At 42.6% G+C, this 19,267-nt stretch overlaps 1 protein-coding gene and 1 long non-coding RNA gene across 14 annotated transcripts in view; both read right to left on the bottom strand.

Moving 5' to 3' along the window:
- st3gal3b (ST3 beta-galactoside alpha-2,3-sialyltransferase 3b) overlaps positions 1 to 14,452 on the bottom strand; it is a 60,272-nt gene extending 45,820 nt beyond the window's left edge. The window contains exons 1-5 of one of the 13 annotated variants that reach the window (XM_064338089.1): positions 14,428 to 14,452; positions 10,494 to 10,652; positions 2,986 to 3,057; positions 1,087 to 1,128; positions 133 to 180 (exon numbers count right to left, since the gene is read on the bottom strand). In XM_064338089.1, coding sequence (XP_064194159.1) covers positions 133 to 180; positions 1,087 to 1,128; positions 2,986 to 3,057; positions 10,494 to 10,611 — 280 coding nt within the window. In that variant the 5' untranslated portion in view covers positions 10,612 to 10,652; positions 14,428 to 14,452. The other 12 variants (XM_064338084.1, XM_064338086.1, XM_064338087.1 and 9 more) reach the window with 12 other exon arrangements.
- Positions 1,873 to 2,979, bottom strand: LOC135256387 (uncharacterized). Its single transcript, XR_010330425.1, has 2 exons — positions 2,826 to 2,979; positions 1,873 to 2,606 (listed from the first exon to the last, which is right to left on the bottom strand). It is a non-coding gene; the product is annotated as an uncharacterized LOC135256387 (long non-coding RNA).
- Positions 14,453 to 19,267: the final 4,815 nt, after the last annotated feature.

The following is a 19,267-nucleotide window of genomic DNA, read 5'->3' as shown; positions in this document are numbered from 1 at the left end:
ACAGCGACGAGCATTCATCCCTAGCAAGCTTGATTCTAAACACTCCAGTGGTTGCACCCGAGCGCATCTAACGAAACCTCCCAACATGGCCGCCGGGTCAGAGTGTTTCAGGGTGGGGTTTTGGGCCTGTACCTGGGCCTACCACTTGTCCCACGGTGTTTAGGGTTTCCACCACGGGCTCTGCAACAGAAGAGTGCGAGTTTAGCCAGGGCTGTCGGCTCATTGGCGGGAGATCACACGCCATTTTCCCCAGAGGCGCTCGACGGACACGCCCGCTCACAAAGTCACCCAGAAGACCAGCGCTCAGGGGAGAAGATCACTGCCCGAGCGATCCCTTAAGGAGAAGAGTGGAGACCAGACCAGACCAGACCTGCGGTCAACTATATGGCATTCACTACCACCGCTTGAGCTTACTACGGCATGCGCTTGCGCATTTACTACAGCGCGGCAGTAAATGCACCATTTCAGGCTTTCATAGTGCAGAAAGATTGGGACTGTGGGACTTGGGACGAGTATGAACAATGCTGGTATTCATACGAACAACCACTGTGCAACCCTGCCGTTTCAAATGTCTCAGCAGCTTTGAATTTTTCCCCACAATTAGGAATGACCAATCGCATCTGTATGCCCATCTGTATGCTCAGCTGTACGCCCATCTGTATGCCCCAGTTGTATGCCCATCTGTATGCCCAGCTGTATGCCCCAGCTGTATGCCCCATCTGTATGCCCCAGCTGTATGCACATCTGTATGCCCCAGCACTTCCGGTCCCTCTGCACTGCAGTTGCTCGGTGGGAGCAGCAGGAAGACAGCGAGCGCCTGATCCAACAGCAGAGCTGCTCGTGCACAGCGGGGCGACATCACGTGACGCGACACCGGGCGTGGCACGCGGCCTTTACCAGGAAAAGCGCGCGGCAGAACGCTCCGGTCGCGCCCTTGATAACTGACCGCAGGTCTGGTGCGTGTGGGAAAAGGTCAGCGTTAGAGGCAACCCCTCGGGGTCTCCCCGAACCCCCAGGGAAGCAGAGTCCCCTCAGCCCAGTCCTCAACACCACGCTGTGCCGGAGGGGGTGCTTCCGCACTTGTACCTTTGGCCTTTTTCGGGGGGGCTGCGGGTTCCTTAGCTTTATCTGCAATGCAAGGGTGAGAGATGAGCTCAGAACAACAGACCGAGGGCCCACGTCAGAGGAGAGCTGACGGGACCCCGCCCGTCCCGCACAAAGCGGAACCTTTTCCTTCCACATCACGACCCTTCTTCCCGTTACAGTCGTCACCCCCCACCACCTAAGCCATTCCTTAAAACTGAGTCACACGTAAAAGGGTAATGCTTCATTTCCTCCGCATTCCCTCCCACCCACCGCACAAACAGGTTGGCTGCCATTCATTATTTGGCCTAATGTAGGAAAATAAAAAGCACCACTGTATTACAGAGGTTAGTCAACAACAGAACTGCTCAGACATCTTCAGCTGTGTTTTTTTTTTTTTTCCCTTTCACACACTAATGAAGTCACTTTGAGGGGGCCGTTCAGAAACCACTGAAGCGATGCTAGCCAGTTCTGTCATTTCCTGCAAGTATTGAAAACAGATAACTCATTTTGACATTTTCATGGGCCAGATTCGTAACATCGTTGTCATACTCACAAGACACAAGCCACTGGTGTACTAGGGAAAATACCTGTACTAATTACAGAATAACAATCCTCACGTGTAGCATCAATTATGTATGCGTAGCAGCATAACTGCAATAAGGAACTGGTCTCAAAAAATTACTATCATATTAAAATGACCAGTATTAATGGTTAAATTTAATCAAAGCAAAGATTTAACAGATAACCTGAAGTATGGAGTTCTGGGAAAGACTAACTTGACTCATGTTCAAACAACATCAAAAACAGGTTTTAATAATGTGATCTATATGAACAAAAATACAGAACATGTACAGACTAATCAAGGTGGGGAAGTCAACAAGGAGAGTTTTTATGAGTGTGTGCCTCAACAAAGGAGACACAAATTTAACATGCTGGGTTGGATTTGCAGTGGTACAACCAAACAACCAAACAACGAACAACCAAATTTGGCTACAAGTGAGTATCGCTCCCAACATTGCCAAAGAGGGAACCGTAGCAACTCATAGGCGACTCAAGTAACCAATAGCGGGTTATTCACCCGCTATCATTAGATGCCCTTCCATGTTCATAAAGAAACTGCACATACTCACCCGAGGGTAGCTACACTAGATTCAACCGCACTCACAGGAAACACTTCCTAAGGCTTGGTAAGCAACAATGCCATCCGCCAGCACACCACAAGCTAGAGCTGAAGCAGACGACTAACACACGATTATTTCCCTTATCCACCACAGAGTACAAAAGGCTAAAGGCACAGCTTAAGGGCTTTCACAAAAGCAAACAATAAAGAAACCAGTACCAAAAGAATTGTATGTGTTAGGATAGAAATTTGCAACCATCCTTGTAATTACAGTGATGTTACCTGGGTTAGCACTGAGAACAGTACAGGTTTGCAAATGTGGACAAAATCTAAGAAAATATCTCCTTGGACATTTTTGTATTACAGTATGATTCAGCCGTGCCTCAAATTTTTATACCTTCTTAAATGAAAACGAGAATGCATTTGATGTGTTAGGCAGAAGAACATATTACCTCTAAAATTTTATTACCGTTAAAAAAATTCCAGGCTACAGCATAGATCATATCAATTTTGTTTCAGACAAAAACCAGACATCACTTATGAGCACGGAGTTGACATTTAGGAACGCCTGACAAACAGGTTTGGTCACTTATTACTGGCACCATTTCAAGCAAAGCACATCAGCATGCCGTGTTCTGTTATACAGTCCAACCATCACCAGACCCAAAGCCCATGCGTGCGCTTCTGAAGCGGTGAGGAGAGAAAGCCCGGAACGAGTGCAAGCGGAGCCCCATCAACCACTCTCTCAACACCCGGAGTCACCTGAAGCGCTTCCTCACCTCGCCCTCGGGCTTGGGCTGTTCTCACCGTCATGGCAACGGCGGAGTCATTTATCTGTGGGGAAGATTTGTCTGCAACACAAGGGTTAGAAATGAGCCCACGGCCCGAGGCCTTCGCACAGCAGCGGGCACCGCGGGCAGAGACACCTCTCACACCCAGATACCCAGCGGTCTCTGAGGTGCCCGAATCACACAGTCTGCGGGCAACATCCTTAACACTGAAGGTAATCCTTCAAAATCTCCCAGAATGCACGGGGAAAGGGCTAAGCCAGCACCAGTTACACCGCAACAACCCTCACATGCCCCTCTGCAGGTTAAAGAGTGCCTTTAACAGAGCTAATAACTTTGTTCATTTTACTATGAGCTATTATTGTTGGAAAGAACTTTATTAGGTGTCAGGAACACAATGGCAATGAAAAACAAAACCTGTTTACGTTCCCTGGATACAAGTGCTGGTACAGGCAGCGCTTTATACTGCTACTGGGTATTGGGACCTGCTTATATCCGCTGTACTGTCAACAGTGAGGAACTAGGCTACCCGCTAACTGAACTGCCAGGTCAACAGAGGAGAGTTACAGGACTCCTAAAAAAAAAAAATAAAGTGCATTTAGGGAGAGCAGCCAACAGAATTCTGTGTTAACTGAAAAACAAAATGCACTCCAATGAAAGTGATCAGCAGTTGGCCAACTATGTAACTGCCTCTACAGTATATCTACATCTCTACATAAATACCTACTTTCACTTTTGTGGCAGGCTTCGAGAAGCAGCCACAAAAACACTTTTCATGACCTCTTCCTTTGCAAGACCAGTTCCCCTTTTTAGGATCACTTTCACCTTGTAAACTTCCGGATCGAGACTCCGGGTTGGTCACTGAGACAGTGTGACACAGAACAGGCCAGGCTGTAAGGCTGTTCAGAGAGCCTGCTGGTGCTTAGAATGAGTTCATTTTGACTTTTTCTGTGACCACCCACCCCCACTCGTAATACCACAAGGGGGAGGGCCTTTTTTGACCAAAAACCAAAACTGCCACAGGGCAGGATTTCATGGGGTTTTGGCTGAGCCTTCACTACACCCGGATTTTCTGCTCATGTGCCTCATGAAACGGAGACAGGCAGGCAAATCAATCCGTAATCCCTTCATTAAGGCCGTCTCCCTGTCCGCCTGCCCTGGAGTGCAATTGGTTAAACACAAAGCAGCCGCTCAGCCAATGAACTCGCATCCTTCACAGCACCGACTGCCTGCCCGACCTGCACCTCCTGAGCACGGTGCTCAGACACACAGCGGGTGTGTCTTAGCAACAGAAATAACGGCCTGCTGTATTTCCACCGCGTTTGTGGGCTGGTGGGAAGAAGGCTGAGGTTGGCCGAGTGGGTGGGTAAAAAGGTGAGCGAGTAGCAGCTTGGTTAGCCGAGTTCCGTTTTCATTCCAAACTGAAAAACCAACCCCAGCCTGAACTGCCTCACAAAGAGGGGAGGGCATTAGGACTCGGTATCTTCGGGTTCTGAGCGACAGACTCGCAGCTGACAGGACTCGAGTGGGCTTGGTCTGCTCCGAGGTGTCTTTGACGGAGGAAACCGCGCCAGCTCAGGCGCGCCGTCGCGGATCTGTCGACAGCTTAGCCGAGCGCGGCGTGGGGGCATCGCGGCGCACCGCCCTTCAAACGGGGGAGGTCTCCAAAAGGCCGGGCGGCACCCTAAACATTTACACTGAAACACGACTCGCATATGGGATGTGTCTCACACTCATCCTCAACAGCCTTACTTCAAGGAGACTTATACCAAACAGCGTTTCAAACGCAAGCAAAATAAACAAAAAATGTGAACACGAACACTTGGGTCTACAGATACTCCCCCACCCCAAAAAAAGAAAAAAAAAAAACCCTTGCCAAGTGAAATTTCAAAAATGACCTTTAGAACACCCACCTTCTTCACCATATTCCTTATAGTTTGTAATTGACTCTAACACTAATCACTAACTGCATCTTCTAGCTAGATACCTGGATTACTGCTCTAGTCTTACATACTGAACAAGAGAAATGATTTCCAGCAATAAGCTGAAAGCATTATTCACTGATGATCTGTCATTTCAGCTAAACCCAAAGCTGGACGTAACATCAACAGTTAACTCCCTCTGAAAGATAGGAAGACCACAGGGGCTCTCTCTCAAAACTCAACTCCCCAAATTCTCTCTCAGGAAACTCCCCCTAAAAAAGGGGGCATTTTAACTAAAGATTACCCTCTATGGACAGAAAGTGGTAGTGCAACAGGAAGAGACGAAGCTTCTGAAGAAGCCCCTGTAATTCTTTCTACATTTGTATTTCAAATGAACCGGATGCTATGGTAACACTGCACCATTCAACAACAAAACGTGTCGTTGTCAAAGAAGGAGAAGGAAAAGGAGGAGGAGACATTTTTAATCTATGAAATGTATTTTAATTTGACAAATGACAAACAATACAGGGAACAGAAAGACTTGAGTGGTCTAGGATAGGCAGAAGCCAGATTAATTTTATTTAATCCTGATAGAACTACTGCAGCCAGCTTAGAGATGCATGAGCCTGGACATGCATAGAGACTTTCGAGCGCGATTCCCCGCCTTAACAGCCTGCCAGGATCTGAGTCACAGATACCCAGAATCAGGCTTCTCACCAGCAACATTTTCTTCTCAATACAATACAGAAATCACTCTGCAGTGCAAGAGGCAGTCACATGGGTCAGTCATATATTAACGCATGACTATCCGTCACAAATGATCTACTACGAAATTTATGATGGGCGGAAGCCTTTACAAAAGCACAAGGAAGACTGGAATCTCTCCATTCCCTAGGTGAATGGAGAGACGTAACCATGACAAAACTGTCACATGCATTCAAACAATGCTGTCACTACATTATAGGCCAGCGTTTCCCAACCGGTGTGCCGTCAGGCGCGGTCAGGTGTGCTGTGTGAAAAATCCTTTAAAAAAAATTTTTATGTTCAAATGAATTAAAAAAAAACTTAAATGAACAAATCCCATTCACAAAAGCCAAAATAAATGTCATTAAAATGCATATTGCTTAATTAAAACCCCAAAAGAACATTTAGGCCTACTGTTGGCACATCACATCAACGTCAGTATATCGTGTGGAGGGGGGCTGCAGGGTGTTTATTTTTTATGCTTTTGAGAGTGGTGACTGCAAGAAAGACTCCATACACCCAAATTAATAATTAACCTCATGTCAAGGTAATGCTCTAAAATTACAAGCCTTTGTTTTTGGATCTTAACACTACAACAGAACACACTAACAGAGTATAATAATATAGAATATAATGATAATTACACAGGGCATGAGATAAACAAAGGTTGTTTTGTTGAAATTCATGAATATTAGATGATAAATTTAGTTTGCTAATATGGTCCAATACATCTTGTTCAATGAATTAAATCACTGCCAAAAAGATCTTTACCCCCAATACCAATTTAAAATCAAGCAAATTATCTAGGTACCCTAGTGTTGTTGTTTGTGTTGTTCTTTCGTTCTAAACAAGGTATAAAAGAGTTTTTAACAAAGCAGCATTGCAAGGAAATGGTCTGCATATTTGCTCTGTAAATCTTCCGGTTAGAATGCAGCGCATCAGCTGCAGACGAACCAGAAAATCCAGATGTGCGGCAGTGGAGACCAGGAAATGCACCTCCCACCCACGCCCAGCCCAAGGAGAAACCTGAGGTTTCCGTTCTTCATCATCGTTTCGAGCTTTGCCCCGCAGAGCACATAGTTCAGCCACAATATGTGAACCGGTTTTGCACTTGGGGTTGGGAGGGGGGGGGGGGGCCTGACCAGGTCATCAGAGTTGAGGATGTTGTTGTTCATCATTTTCTACCAATGGGCATTCACAGGCATTTAGTTTGTGGTGAGGCTGTCAAAAGTGCCATGAAATTAAATTTGAATATTAGCTTTTGTAATTAGTTAGAGTTCGAATATATTCGAATATAATTTGCCTATAATTCACAAAAATAAGCTGCTTATTTTCGGGCGCAATATGCACGTGACGCTCCCTCTAAAGTGGCCTACGTGTTATTTTCCACAAGCGGGCAGTAGAATAGAGGACATCAGTGAATTTTAATACTAGGTTATTACATCTGGGGCCTCATCTATAAAACGTATTTTAGATCAACTGTGTGGCGCGTGCATAGAAAATCACGTCAAAGTAGTGATTTATAAAATTTCAACATGACTTGATTTGACCGTGGAAACGGTCGTGGCTCTACGTCAGGTCTTCACTTGACGTATGCACGCAAGTTCATTTCATAAATGAGCCCCCTGCAGTTTCTATAGCCAAATGCGCAAATGAATAAAGCACTTTCTCGTAGATGTAATTTGCCACATATCGGCATTTATTAATCATAGGGAAATGACTGTTTATAGGAAATCCCTGTTTATTTCTATTCAAACGGCTAATACCTGTAGCCTAAAACAACAAATTACTTACTCTGTTTAGTTTGTTTAACTTCTTTCATCATCTAATTCTATCAAAATCTTCAAAAAAGAAAGGAAACATAGCCTGCCATGGGAACATTATTTAGCCTAAATTGTTAGCTGACCAGATCTGTTGAACAAAGTGAAAAAAGAGACTGTCTCACGAGGCTAGCTGACCAGTAACGTTCGGTGTCCATGGAGCTGAAAGTATCACCGGAGGTTACTGGCAAGAAAAAACCAGACGATCCACTTGCCCTGGGTCCAGGGCAGAATGTTTTTTGTTGACAGAGGAAATAACGTTAGCACAGGAAATGAACTTTGCGTGCATGCACATGATTCGCCGCATGAAATTAAAGCCTGCATGTTAACTTCGAATATTTTTTGACAGCCCTAGTTTGCCGAGCTGTGAAGCACGGTCACAGAAGGTGACTTCTCGGTGGTTTTGGCGGTTTCCATAAAAGGCAGCTTGGTTCAGTTGACCTTGTTGCACAGTAACCCACCACATAGATGCTTGTGGAAAGTAAGGGCAGTCAACTAAACACGGATTTTTAAACCTATTACCTTTGCGATAATTTTTTCTTGCTTGTGTCTATAAGTGGCAGCTCTGAGTGGGGAACGCTAGGTAAAATTGTGAGCACCCGCAGGTGAACAGCACACACAGAATTTCAGTTGGAAACTAGGTTGATACCTTAATCTGCGAACGGTGATATAAATACCAGACTTCAAGGCGTAAAAAACGTTAATAGCGCCTTCCCTGAAGCCTCGGAGATGAACACGGGTCATAAAAACGAGTGATCGTAAGACTGGGCTGAAAATGAATTAGCAGCTCAGGCAGGGCAGAGGGAGAGAGCAGATGCACTGTAACCAAATGAGCGTAATGGCAAGAAGCAATATATAAATACATAAAACCAACCACTGCATATCTAAAAGAAAAATGCTCCAACTCACTTCTTATACATTACAATGCCTTTAAGAGCAGAACACAGCCATGAGTTAAATATAATCAACAGATCATGATTAGCTTTTTGAGAGGCTGAGGTCAAGTAATCATTGTGATTAGATTTTAAAATTTAGGCCATGGGTTTTAGAATTCCAAAAGGAACACAGTACTCAGTGTTCATAAATGATTCTCTATTATTCATTTTTGGATCGATAAGCTAATCCCTCATGTTCAATTTGTAACTATCGGCAAAAGGTCAAAATATTGCAAATTGTTTTCTTTTATCAAAGTAAATAGTACTTATGGCATGAAATTATCAGTCGCTACTAGGCCATTTTATCATGAAAATTGCAGGTTTTCAAAAATATTTTTTGGATGCACATCAGAGGACAAATCAAGGGCACATCTCAACCTTCATTTTGTTTTGTTTATTTTTGCATGGGACGTTCCCTTCAGCTCGGGCAGTTTCACACGGGTATGTAAAATATGTTTTCCTCTTTCCAACTCCAGCGCGGTAGCACTCCACATTTTAACAATGAAGCACGAAAGCTCTTCCACTCATGCAATCCCCACGTGCCCAGCTTGCGCCCCTGGAGCGCAGAAGATGACGTTCCCTGAACTCCGCTCCCACGCTAATCCCGCTTTTCCCAGCGTCCTCATTCACTCCGGGGAGAGGAATCAGGTCCTGGGCTCAGGAGTGCGCGGTGGAGATAACGCCGAGGTTCCGTTCAGAAGCTCGACGGGTGTTAGCGCGCCGCTCAGGAGCTACGGCCCGTTCAGGGCTCTGGTGGGGGGGGGTGCAAACTAGTCAACTGCAGCACAGTGAGCGGACTGACAGGGGGTTGCACTGAGGCAGGCCGTCGGGTAGCCATCTAAAACTCAGCATTTGCATTTGGGTGATTGAGGGTATTTCCACAGCATCAGTCTGACTGGCTAACTGGGCTCTGTCCTACCAGTGCCAGTGTTCCTTCCTCCTTCACCCCCATCCCCCTCTACCCCCCACCCCTCCTCCAGCAACACAGACTATTTCTCAAGGCAAATTCATTTTTGACATTCTCTGTTGTCAAACAGAGGTCGATGCACTTTACAGATGCCATTTCCGGAGGACTGCTTAAAATAATGACATTATCTGAGGGGCAGTAAGAGGAGAACACAGCTACAGGAGCCGGCATCGGGGCATAAATTAACGACTGTGAAACATGATCTGAATATTCTCCGCACGGCAGCGCACGGTCCTGGTTATTCTTCTTTTTTAATGCTTCTCTCACCCTCTAGTGGTACACACCATACATAAATACAACTCTGAAATAAAATAAATTATTTTTCATAAATCTTCACATTAACCCCCTCCACCCCCACCCCTCACCCCTCACCTTCTCTTTCATTCACACTGCCTCAATCTACATCTCTCCTCGTCTGTCTCCAGCCAGCTGACAAACAGCTGGAGCCAGGGAGGTCAAATCAGGGCAGAACACTGTCCTCAGACAAGGTCAATACAATCATTCAGCAGCCTGAAATATCAGTAGACCAAACAGAATCCCAAAGCCATGTCTCCACCGGATAACATGCAAAAGGGCCAAATTGGGTACCCCTATCTGGCAGTTGTGACACCTCACTACCAGATAGAGCCATGCTGACATCATCAAGATCCTCTAAACAGCAGTGCTGAACGGATTAAAACGACTCACAAAAAAAAAAAAGATTAATCCATCAGGTTGCTCTGCTAGAATCCGCAAAGCGAAACCTTGGTACCGCAACAAAGCAGCGACAATGGCTCACTCATTCATATTCCATTTCATCATTCCTTAAGTGATCCAAAACCCCACTGAACGTGCAGGCTGTTGTACTCACGAAATAAAACACTGCAAATGCAATCGCTGCGAGAAGTACCCCGGGACATTTGGCATCGTTGCAAAGTGTCGTGTTCCCGCACCAGGCGCCCCTCCCCTTCAGTTCTGCGCTACATGTAGATATTAAACAGGCTACCTCAGGGCACTGGGGCAGACCAAAACCTTCTCAGGGCAGGGTAGCTGAAAAAAAGTCCCCCCCGGGTGCCAAACTACAGTGTGAACAGGATGACAAACGGTGGGCCGGGGTGGACTGGGAACTCACCTGGCTTCTGGCCCCAGACGTGCAGGTGCAGCTTCCCGGAGGAGTAGTAGATGAATCCCAGGACCAGCATGGGACACAAGAGGAACAGCAGCTTGCGTGTGGGCTTCATGATACTCATTTTTCACATGGTACCGTCCACAGTGGACATCACCGCACCACCTAGACGGCACGCAGGAGGGGGGGGGAAGGATCCTTAAGCTGCAGGTTACATCCCGACTGAGTACACGAGAGTACAAAGTCAGCAGGCCCAACTGGGCTGCGTCAGAAACCACAGTCAAGAGGGCACAATGACAAGTACCCTGTCCAGAAGAGCACCCAGCACAACAAGGGAAAATTAGCCTGCCTTCTTGAGAACTTCTTTAGAGTCTAAACTGATTAGCTCAGAGCAATAGAAGAAGCATAAGAAGACACCTGCATCTACTCTACTAAAAAAAGTATCAATCAGGGAAACGTTATGGCACTCCTAGTACATGGAGCCATTTGAGTTCTTACGGTGAAGACTTGTTATATGCCATCTAAATAACTGCACTTGATTGGTGAAAGTTGCACTAGGTATATGAGGTATGAAGGAGTGTGTCTTTAAAGTCAAAATGGCTGAAACGAACAAACAGTAGTCTTAGCTCATAACTGCAGTAATAAAGCTGACCAGCTGTTCTCATGGCAAAGAACTGCAAGGGTCCCGCTTCTGGAAACTGAAATTAAGCTGAGAGTCAACCTAAAATATATGACAGAAATTAAATGTTGATTCTGGGGAAATAAACCATTTAAATTGTAATGCAGCAAACATATCAAATGCATACAGAGAACAGCCAACAGCACTACTTTTTCACAATATGGAACACTGGCTATCTCCTGCAGTAACACTATGGAGCTTGACTAACATAGAGCCACTACAGAACATTCCTGTAAGCATTCTTCACAGTGAACAGCATTATCAAATCACGTTTTTCCAGCTGAGTTGGTGTAGGGTCTCAAGACTTAAAACCATAATGAAGAAAATGTCAGGCTTGCAAGCGAAGATTGAGACTTTAGCACACAGACTACCGTTTTTCACCACAAGAAAAAAGAAACTTTGTGGGGAAAATACAATACCACTTAGTCTACAACAGACTTGTGCAAAATCATTATAAAATGCTTACGTATTTAACACTACAAAGGCTCGACTTTACTCTAAATTGCCAAAAGACCCTACCAAATACGCAGACAGTTAAACGCGTTTAGTAATTTAAACATGGTTTCAGATGTTACACGAATATGAAGACATACCGCGGAGAGCATTCCGTGATATGACAGCTGATGTGGGGCTTTTCAAGTATCTCCCCTAAGATCTCCGATTACAAATATCACAAATAGACACACGTGGAAATGCCAAAGTAAATGACGAATAAATTATCCACTGTTGCACAAATTAAACAGAATGCCACAACGGAAGCGTTACATTGAACTACTTTTCAGCGCAGGCTTTTCTTGAAATTACAACAAAAACTCACAACAATAAGGCAGCTCGCAAGAGTAGCCTATACGGAAAATGTTTAGGAGAATTTCCTTCAGAGGTAGTTAGCTATCTTTAAAAACGTTTATATCGTGCTTTTTCGTTGTTTCTTTGTAATTATGAAACGTGACCAAAATTTATTAAAGCAAAAACTGTTGTATTTACATATTAAGAAATTTAACGCCAGGCCAATTGAGGACACACTGACTAGTTATTTACACATGCATGAATATATGCCAGGCGTTTTCGTACGCGGAAAGCGTTCAAAAACACAACGTTTATGCCCATTCGTTCAAGAAGAAGTCTCGCGAACGCTGTCAAATGAGAGTAACGATATACTGCACATTTCCACTCTAATAGAATATATACGTATGTTGTACTTACAAATTAACAAAAATATTTTCAACAATAAAGGAAAAAATAAAGAAATCCATGTAACAACCCAAACCTTACCCAATTCTTCACAGGGATAGCGAGTGCCTAAGTATATGCGCCGACCTACTGTGGCCGCCAGCACTTTGTTAGCTTGTTAGAATAGAGGCATACGACCAGTCATGATTTGTGCTGGGCAAACACATCCATTTAAAAAGACGTTACTAGTTAGTGGTATCTAGTAATCGAACAGTGCGAAAACACGATTAATACTATTAAAAGGTAGCAAATATGCAGTTAACTTGAGATGTGCGTTGTTGGTGTTGGCTAGCGTCACATATCGTAGCTACTGAAATCAACAGCGCGCTAGCTAGTCGAAAGGAAAATAACGGGTATGGCTAGCTAGCTATCTGGATGTAGCACACACACACACAGCTAGCTAATGAGGCATATATCACACAGCTAGCCAATGAGGCAAATATCAGTCCACGGTATTTAAAACTCACATATAAAGAGAGATAAACGAGCACATTGAAATCCGTTACCAAAATCTATAGGCTAACACTTCTCTTCAAAAAGCTGCTATCCCTTACAATTCGAATCACAGTGGTTGGAAAAAGCTGAGGTCTTACGAACTACTGGGCCTACACAACGTTAACATTACACCCACAACGAGGACAGCGGTGCCGGCAAAATATTACTGTACACATTACTAGAACCACACTTAATAGCTAGCAACATCTCAAGCTTTAGATCTGGTCCTGTTCGAGGAGAGTTATTTTCCATGACTAGCGAAGGGCAATTCGTGAGTGCCCGTATGCTCAGAAAAAAATGTTACCATTTATGCTTTTTCCCATTGCTAGCAAGCTAATTTCAACTGCTAGCAGTTCACGCATTTATGTCGATGTTACCTTTATCGTTCCTTCTCCGTCCTCTGAATGTTTGCTTTTTAAGCGTTCGATTCAGTCACTTTGGAAAACGTCACTCCGCCTCCCTTTCCGAGCATGCTTTCAAATCCTAAGGTACTGTTTGCCTGCTTTGTGTGCGCGTAACGTACTTGAAAGCCACCAGTCTCATTCTGTTGCGCTGTACCATCGAGACATCAATATTCCCACCCTCTGGACGCAGTGACAGAGCCAGTCACATGGCGGAGAATTTGCGATGATCTCTAGCAGTTTCGTTGAAATGAATGCTGTTTTGCTTTAGTTCAGTGTTTCACGTGGCTCTGCCAGTCAGCTTGAACATTATGTACACATAATGCGGCTACTGTTTTTTCCTAGTCATTATAAAGCTATTGCTTTCATCAAAAATCCTTTCATTGTGCGTTCGTGTTGCTCTTTTTAAGTTAGCAAGCTGGCTGAGAAACTTAGTTCAAACAGATATAAATTTCCAAACAAAGCCTGCTGCAGCAAACCTATCATTCACCCAACACACAACGTTCTACAGTAGAATGCCTTTATATATGTCATTCCAAATCTTAAGTAGAATGAAATAACATTAATCATGTCCATTGTTAATTAGCACAACAAAAGGCTTGCATGTGTAAATGGCCGTCTCCTCCTCATACCAGGAATAGGCTACAATTACTCGTTCCCTCCAAATACAAACTCGTGGCAACAAGTTAGTATGCGCTCAACAGTGGTCACCAGTTTGAAAAGCGTGCGCACGACATAATTTACTTGTGGCTACACTTTAACAGTTGCCGTTGCCACACTATACATTACCTAACCTCGATATAATCATATGGCAACAGGATACAAATGTATCATACTTTAACTGTACGGTGTGTTCACGACATAGGCTACTGAGTAGACGAGGATCTTATGGTCACATCTTACATCTTGTGTCCGCTTCTTTTGATAAAAAAACAATACCTCGTAATCTGCACTATAGAACAATAAGCACAATATGAAGATAGGATTTTTATTCTTCCTGGCATGCAAAGTTATTTCTGGTATAACTTGTCCTAACAGGGTAAATAATCTGTCTAAACATGAAAAACACCAAGTTTAGAAAAAATACATATTGTTAAAATTCTGGGATAACAATTGTGGTCGGAACGAAAATCACCATACAGAGGGGCCCCAGGTTTGAGTCTGGGAACCACTGATTTACACCTGCCGTCCACAGGGTCTATTGGTGGCACACTGGTTGGAGCTGGTTTTGGAGTGGTAATGGCATCCGACACTTCCGCCTTTTCTCTAAATATTGGCGAAATTTCATTAATGTATTTACTCGCATTGAGGAACGCGGTCTGTGGCTCTCAGCACGTGGGGCATTGGAACATCTGGGAGTAATTAGGCGGACTTTTTCGGCGGTCCAAAGCAAGTTGACTCTCAGTGTTACATAATTGTACCCCTTCTCTGGGACTCTTGTTAAGGTCAATGTAATCCTGAACTCCAGCGAGGACCATGATCTTTTGGCCAAAAACCTAGTAGGCTACAACTGTGTGCGCAGTTCTTCTACAATGCATGCATCACTGAATCCCAAACAGAATATTTTCTGAAAGAAAAACGGGCCTATGTGATAGAATGACAACACAATTATAGTTAATTATATATATATATATATATATTTAGGTTAGTTTGCATAATAGCTAAAACCATGCAGATTACAAATGGTTATTTATAATTTCCGTTGGTCCTTACTTTTGTTTCTTAGAATTGTAACATCTGATCCTGTGTTCTTTTACATCTCCAATGAGGTCAGAGGGAAGAAAATAGAGCCCTTTGGCATGCATGGCTTAAACAAGTGCTTCCTTCAGCTATTCTCCAGAGAGTTGATTCAAGTTTAGCCACAGGACCCTATATGAATACACAACGATAATTATTCAGGAGTCACATGATCCATATAGCACAGATTACATATCCTATCTGATATGCAAGATTTTTTTTTAACTATTTCCACTTTTATCAACACCATCATAAATGTACCAATGCAATCATGCATGGTTTTTCAACAGAGTAGACTTATTCAAGCAATGTAAAACTCAATTTTAGCACTCATATTGTGAACAGTGTCAATAATTGTTGCATATTTCAGGCATCACAAGAATATAAAAACGTACAATATTTCTGTGTTTGAAAGCTATGCTTTTTTTTACGTTTTAAATAATATTGTATCTTCTCTTCTTTTTCATAAAGCTTGTCATTGGCTGGAAATATAGCCAGTAGTTTCAAAGAAAGAAATGGGTGCATCCAAAGTTTTTACACATGTAATATATGCACTACTAATACACAAATACTTTCTTATTTCTGACTCTTTCCTAGTGTAGCATTAAAGGTCCCTCATTAGATTAGGAAATGTCATTAATTATAAAATGCATAACGTCAGCTATATATGGTTCCCTTTACTTAATTAAGCTAAGCTGTCTTCTAAGATTTTCTTTGCTTTAGATGCAACGCCAACACACACACACACACACACACACCCCATTTCACCCCCATTTCCCATTACATTAAAAAAACTGACAGCCTCAAATTTTTTAGACTGTTCTCTGTATTTCAAATTTGGCTGGTTCTTACTGTAAGTGTGTAGAGAGCATTTCCTGCTCTGTGTTTCGTGACCAGAAGCGCAGAGCGATGGGATATGCCTCTGTCTGTGTTACACATTTTACACATTTGTTTGATGCCTGTCACTTTTAAGCCATATTTGAATGGCCGGACGCTCACTTTTGCATGCTAATATATTCTCACTGTTTTCAGCCAGGTGCTGAATTATTGCCGCTCACTGTTCGGTGCAGTCAAATCGAATCAATTTTATTTGTATAGCGCTTTGTACAGAAAACTGTCACAGAGATGTTTTACAGAGTTTCTTAAAAGAGAAAAGGCCTGAATATCAAGGGCATAAGGTAAACATGTTCGTCTAATATCTTGGTGCTTCTGTGATATGTAACCTATTTAATGTATGTTGCCATGATGTACTCGTATGTTGCTCTGCGAGACTGATTTCCAAAGAAACCGATCAATAAATCGTGTATACCAAAGCATGTATAGTGATCTATCATAATCAAATCTACAAGATAAAGCAATAGTGACAGACGTTTTTTGCGAGCTAAGAGATCCGTTGTGGCGGATGTGGTGTTTACATGGCCCTGGAATGCTTCAGAAAGCTCCTCCATTGAGCCACATTCAGCCTCCCCAGTGGTGCAACGTCCCCAGAGAGCTCAGCTTTTCTTTTGTCCCACATAAATATTTCAGTGATGCTCTAACAAGCTTTACGGTCTCTCTGAGACCAGAGCTGCTCCTCTGTGTATTATAATAATAATCATAATTATTATAATTATTATTATTATTATTATCGTTGTTGTTTCACTTTAAGATAATTTTGCCTTTTAGAGAAACCCATGAAATTTTATCTGTAAAGTACACCGGTGTGCTTTCTATGTCTAATGGTTGCATTCTGTATGATGGGTTAAGTGGACAATGCTGAATGTGCTTCATGGATGATTTTACATAACTGCCTGCAGAGCTTATACACATTGAGATTGTATTGAAAGCTGGGCTGCAGCTGCCTTTACTGTATTGCGTCCCGTGTATATTCTAATGCATTGTGGTTCACTGTCTCTTTTCAGAATTTACCGAATCGCAGCCTTGGTTCTCATATTCCCCCTTTGGCCTGTCGTTTTGTAGAAATCCTTTTTATATTGGCCAGTTCTGTTTGATTTTAAAAGTAGGCTGATGGAATGAAAAGTTCAGAAAAATTATTGCAAAATCTGTGTCATTGACACAGACAGTCCAAACACTAGAAACAATATCTTGAAAAATGTATGCTACAGTACCTCTGTTTGCTTTTACTATCTGCAGTTGGCTGTATATTGGCAGTTGGCTGTAGAATAATACCCTTTAATAAGGGTATTATTAAAATATTATTTTGTAAAACAAACAAATATGTCACCTAGGGAAAATGTTTTAAATGATTACATTGTAAATTGTAGTGTATTAAACCTAAACAGTTCACTGCCTGTGCAAATTTTAGGATGTGTTTTTAACTTTCTTTTGCTGGTTGGTACTGCAGGCATGGATGTGAGAGTCACCAGTTTTTTATTTATGAATGAATGAATTTATTTATTTATTTTTGCCTCAGGCCTCAGAATGTAATGTGAAGAAATATTAGACTTTTTTTAAAAGATAGAATTCATTGCAGAATTCATTCTTATCAACCCTTCTTTTATGGTATACTGGATGAAGTCCATCCAGAGTGAGGGCCACAACAGATAAAGTTATCACTCATTGTGCAAATCTGCAAAGCTGCAAAGCTGCAAAGCTGCACCTGTGGTTACAGTTGCACTGAAAAAGACACTTTCGGTTCAACTGCCATCTTGGCAGTGCTGTTTGACTATGAAAAAAACAATATATGCCGAAACTCTGGCTGGCTTTGGTAATGGGGAGGAGATAACCTTAAGGTTTCTGGTGCTTTAAAAAAAAATTGCCATGTAAATGAGAGATGTGGTTTTTACTGGTTAAGCAAAAAGCCAAAGAAATCGCTAAGCTATGTATTTATTAATGAGTGTGACACAAAAAGTACATGGTGACAAAGTAAACCTGTCTGTCAGGCAGCTAAAGGGACCACAATGTTATATCTTGAACAAAAATCATCAGACCATATACGTTATTACATTACATTGTATTTAAGCCCGATAAGGTACAATACTCTTTATGTAAAAGGTATCCATAGCCATGAAAAATCAAGTCCAGTTCACACAGGAAGCATAGCTAGGTCGGAAAGTTATGACAAGCAAAACTAGAATATGGCACGTCACCAGACACACCTCTGTCCCCAGTCCCTGCTATGGCAGGTTATGTCTACAGTTGTTTCTGGGTCCTCATTGGTGGATTGAGCTTCCCACTGAGGACAAGACAGCAGAAAAACTCTACCCATCTTTGATGCCAACTGAAGCACCGTTGAAAGAATGCACATACACCTTTTACTTAGATCATGAGACTGGCAACTTTCCTGTGTGCTGGTTTTGATGTGTTAATGAAGTAAACAAGCAATCAATAGAATAGCACCCCACCCAGTTCTCTATCTGATTCGTGGAATTGTGACACAAAGATGTACTCATGAACACTGACTGGCCTACTCTGTAACACATTCTCCCCGCTTAAGAGATGAAACCTGGACTGGTTCCATTATTACGTACACCTAAATTGGTTCCATTATTACGTGTGTTTCCATTACATTTTAATGACAAATAATACACGTTAATACACATAATAATAATACACATTTGAAGAGCACCCTTCGTACATCATTGTGTTTTACAGAGCACAGTAAATGATAATAAGAAAAAGTTAACTTGTCAACAAGACATAAAGCTTAAAAACAGAAAAAATATGTTGAAAAAGAAGATTTAAAAATGAAATAAGACTATAATAATATAACCAGAAATAAGAACATGTAGTAATAAAACAAATTCAATGTACTGATAAGATACAATAAAACAATATTCAATTTTAAAATGGTAAGTAAAAAACATAAAGTTCAAAAAATGTCTTAAAAAGTAGATAAAAACAAATGATCAGCCAATTTTGTGTCAACTCATTTCAGAGACTTGCTGGTAGGCCAACTGATCTATTTGTTGTCCTCTGATCATTTTGGTTGGTAAAACGCTTCATTGAAGATCTCAGTAATTTGTGACATTTTTATTAATTTTACCGGCATCTAAAGTGCTGAAATATGCATCCAGCCCCAGTCCGTGTGTGACTGAGTGGGTCAGTAGACCACCAGTGATAGGAAAACTGAAACATGCATTGTGCTTTATGGGAGGAAATGGCAGCCTCTCAGGCTTACAGCACTCGCCCTGAGTGCACTGGGGGGTGCGGGGGGTGAATGAAACGCACACGATGCAGGATGTTAGACAATCGGACGGGGGGTGGAAAGCCCTCTCGCCTACTGCTCTGAAAGGTCG

The sequence above is a fragment of the Anguilla rostrata genome, chromosome 6, assembly GCF_018555375.3.
Source record: "Anguilla rostrata isolate EN2019 chromosome 6, ASM1855537v3, whole genome shotgun sequence".
Taxonomy (NCBI): Eukaryota; Metazoa; Chordata; class Actinopteri; order Anguilliformes; family Anguillidae; genus Anguilla; species Anguilla rostrata.
This window is presented reverse-complemented; position numbering and strand designations above follow the sequence as displayed.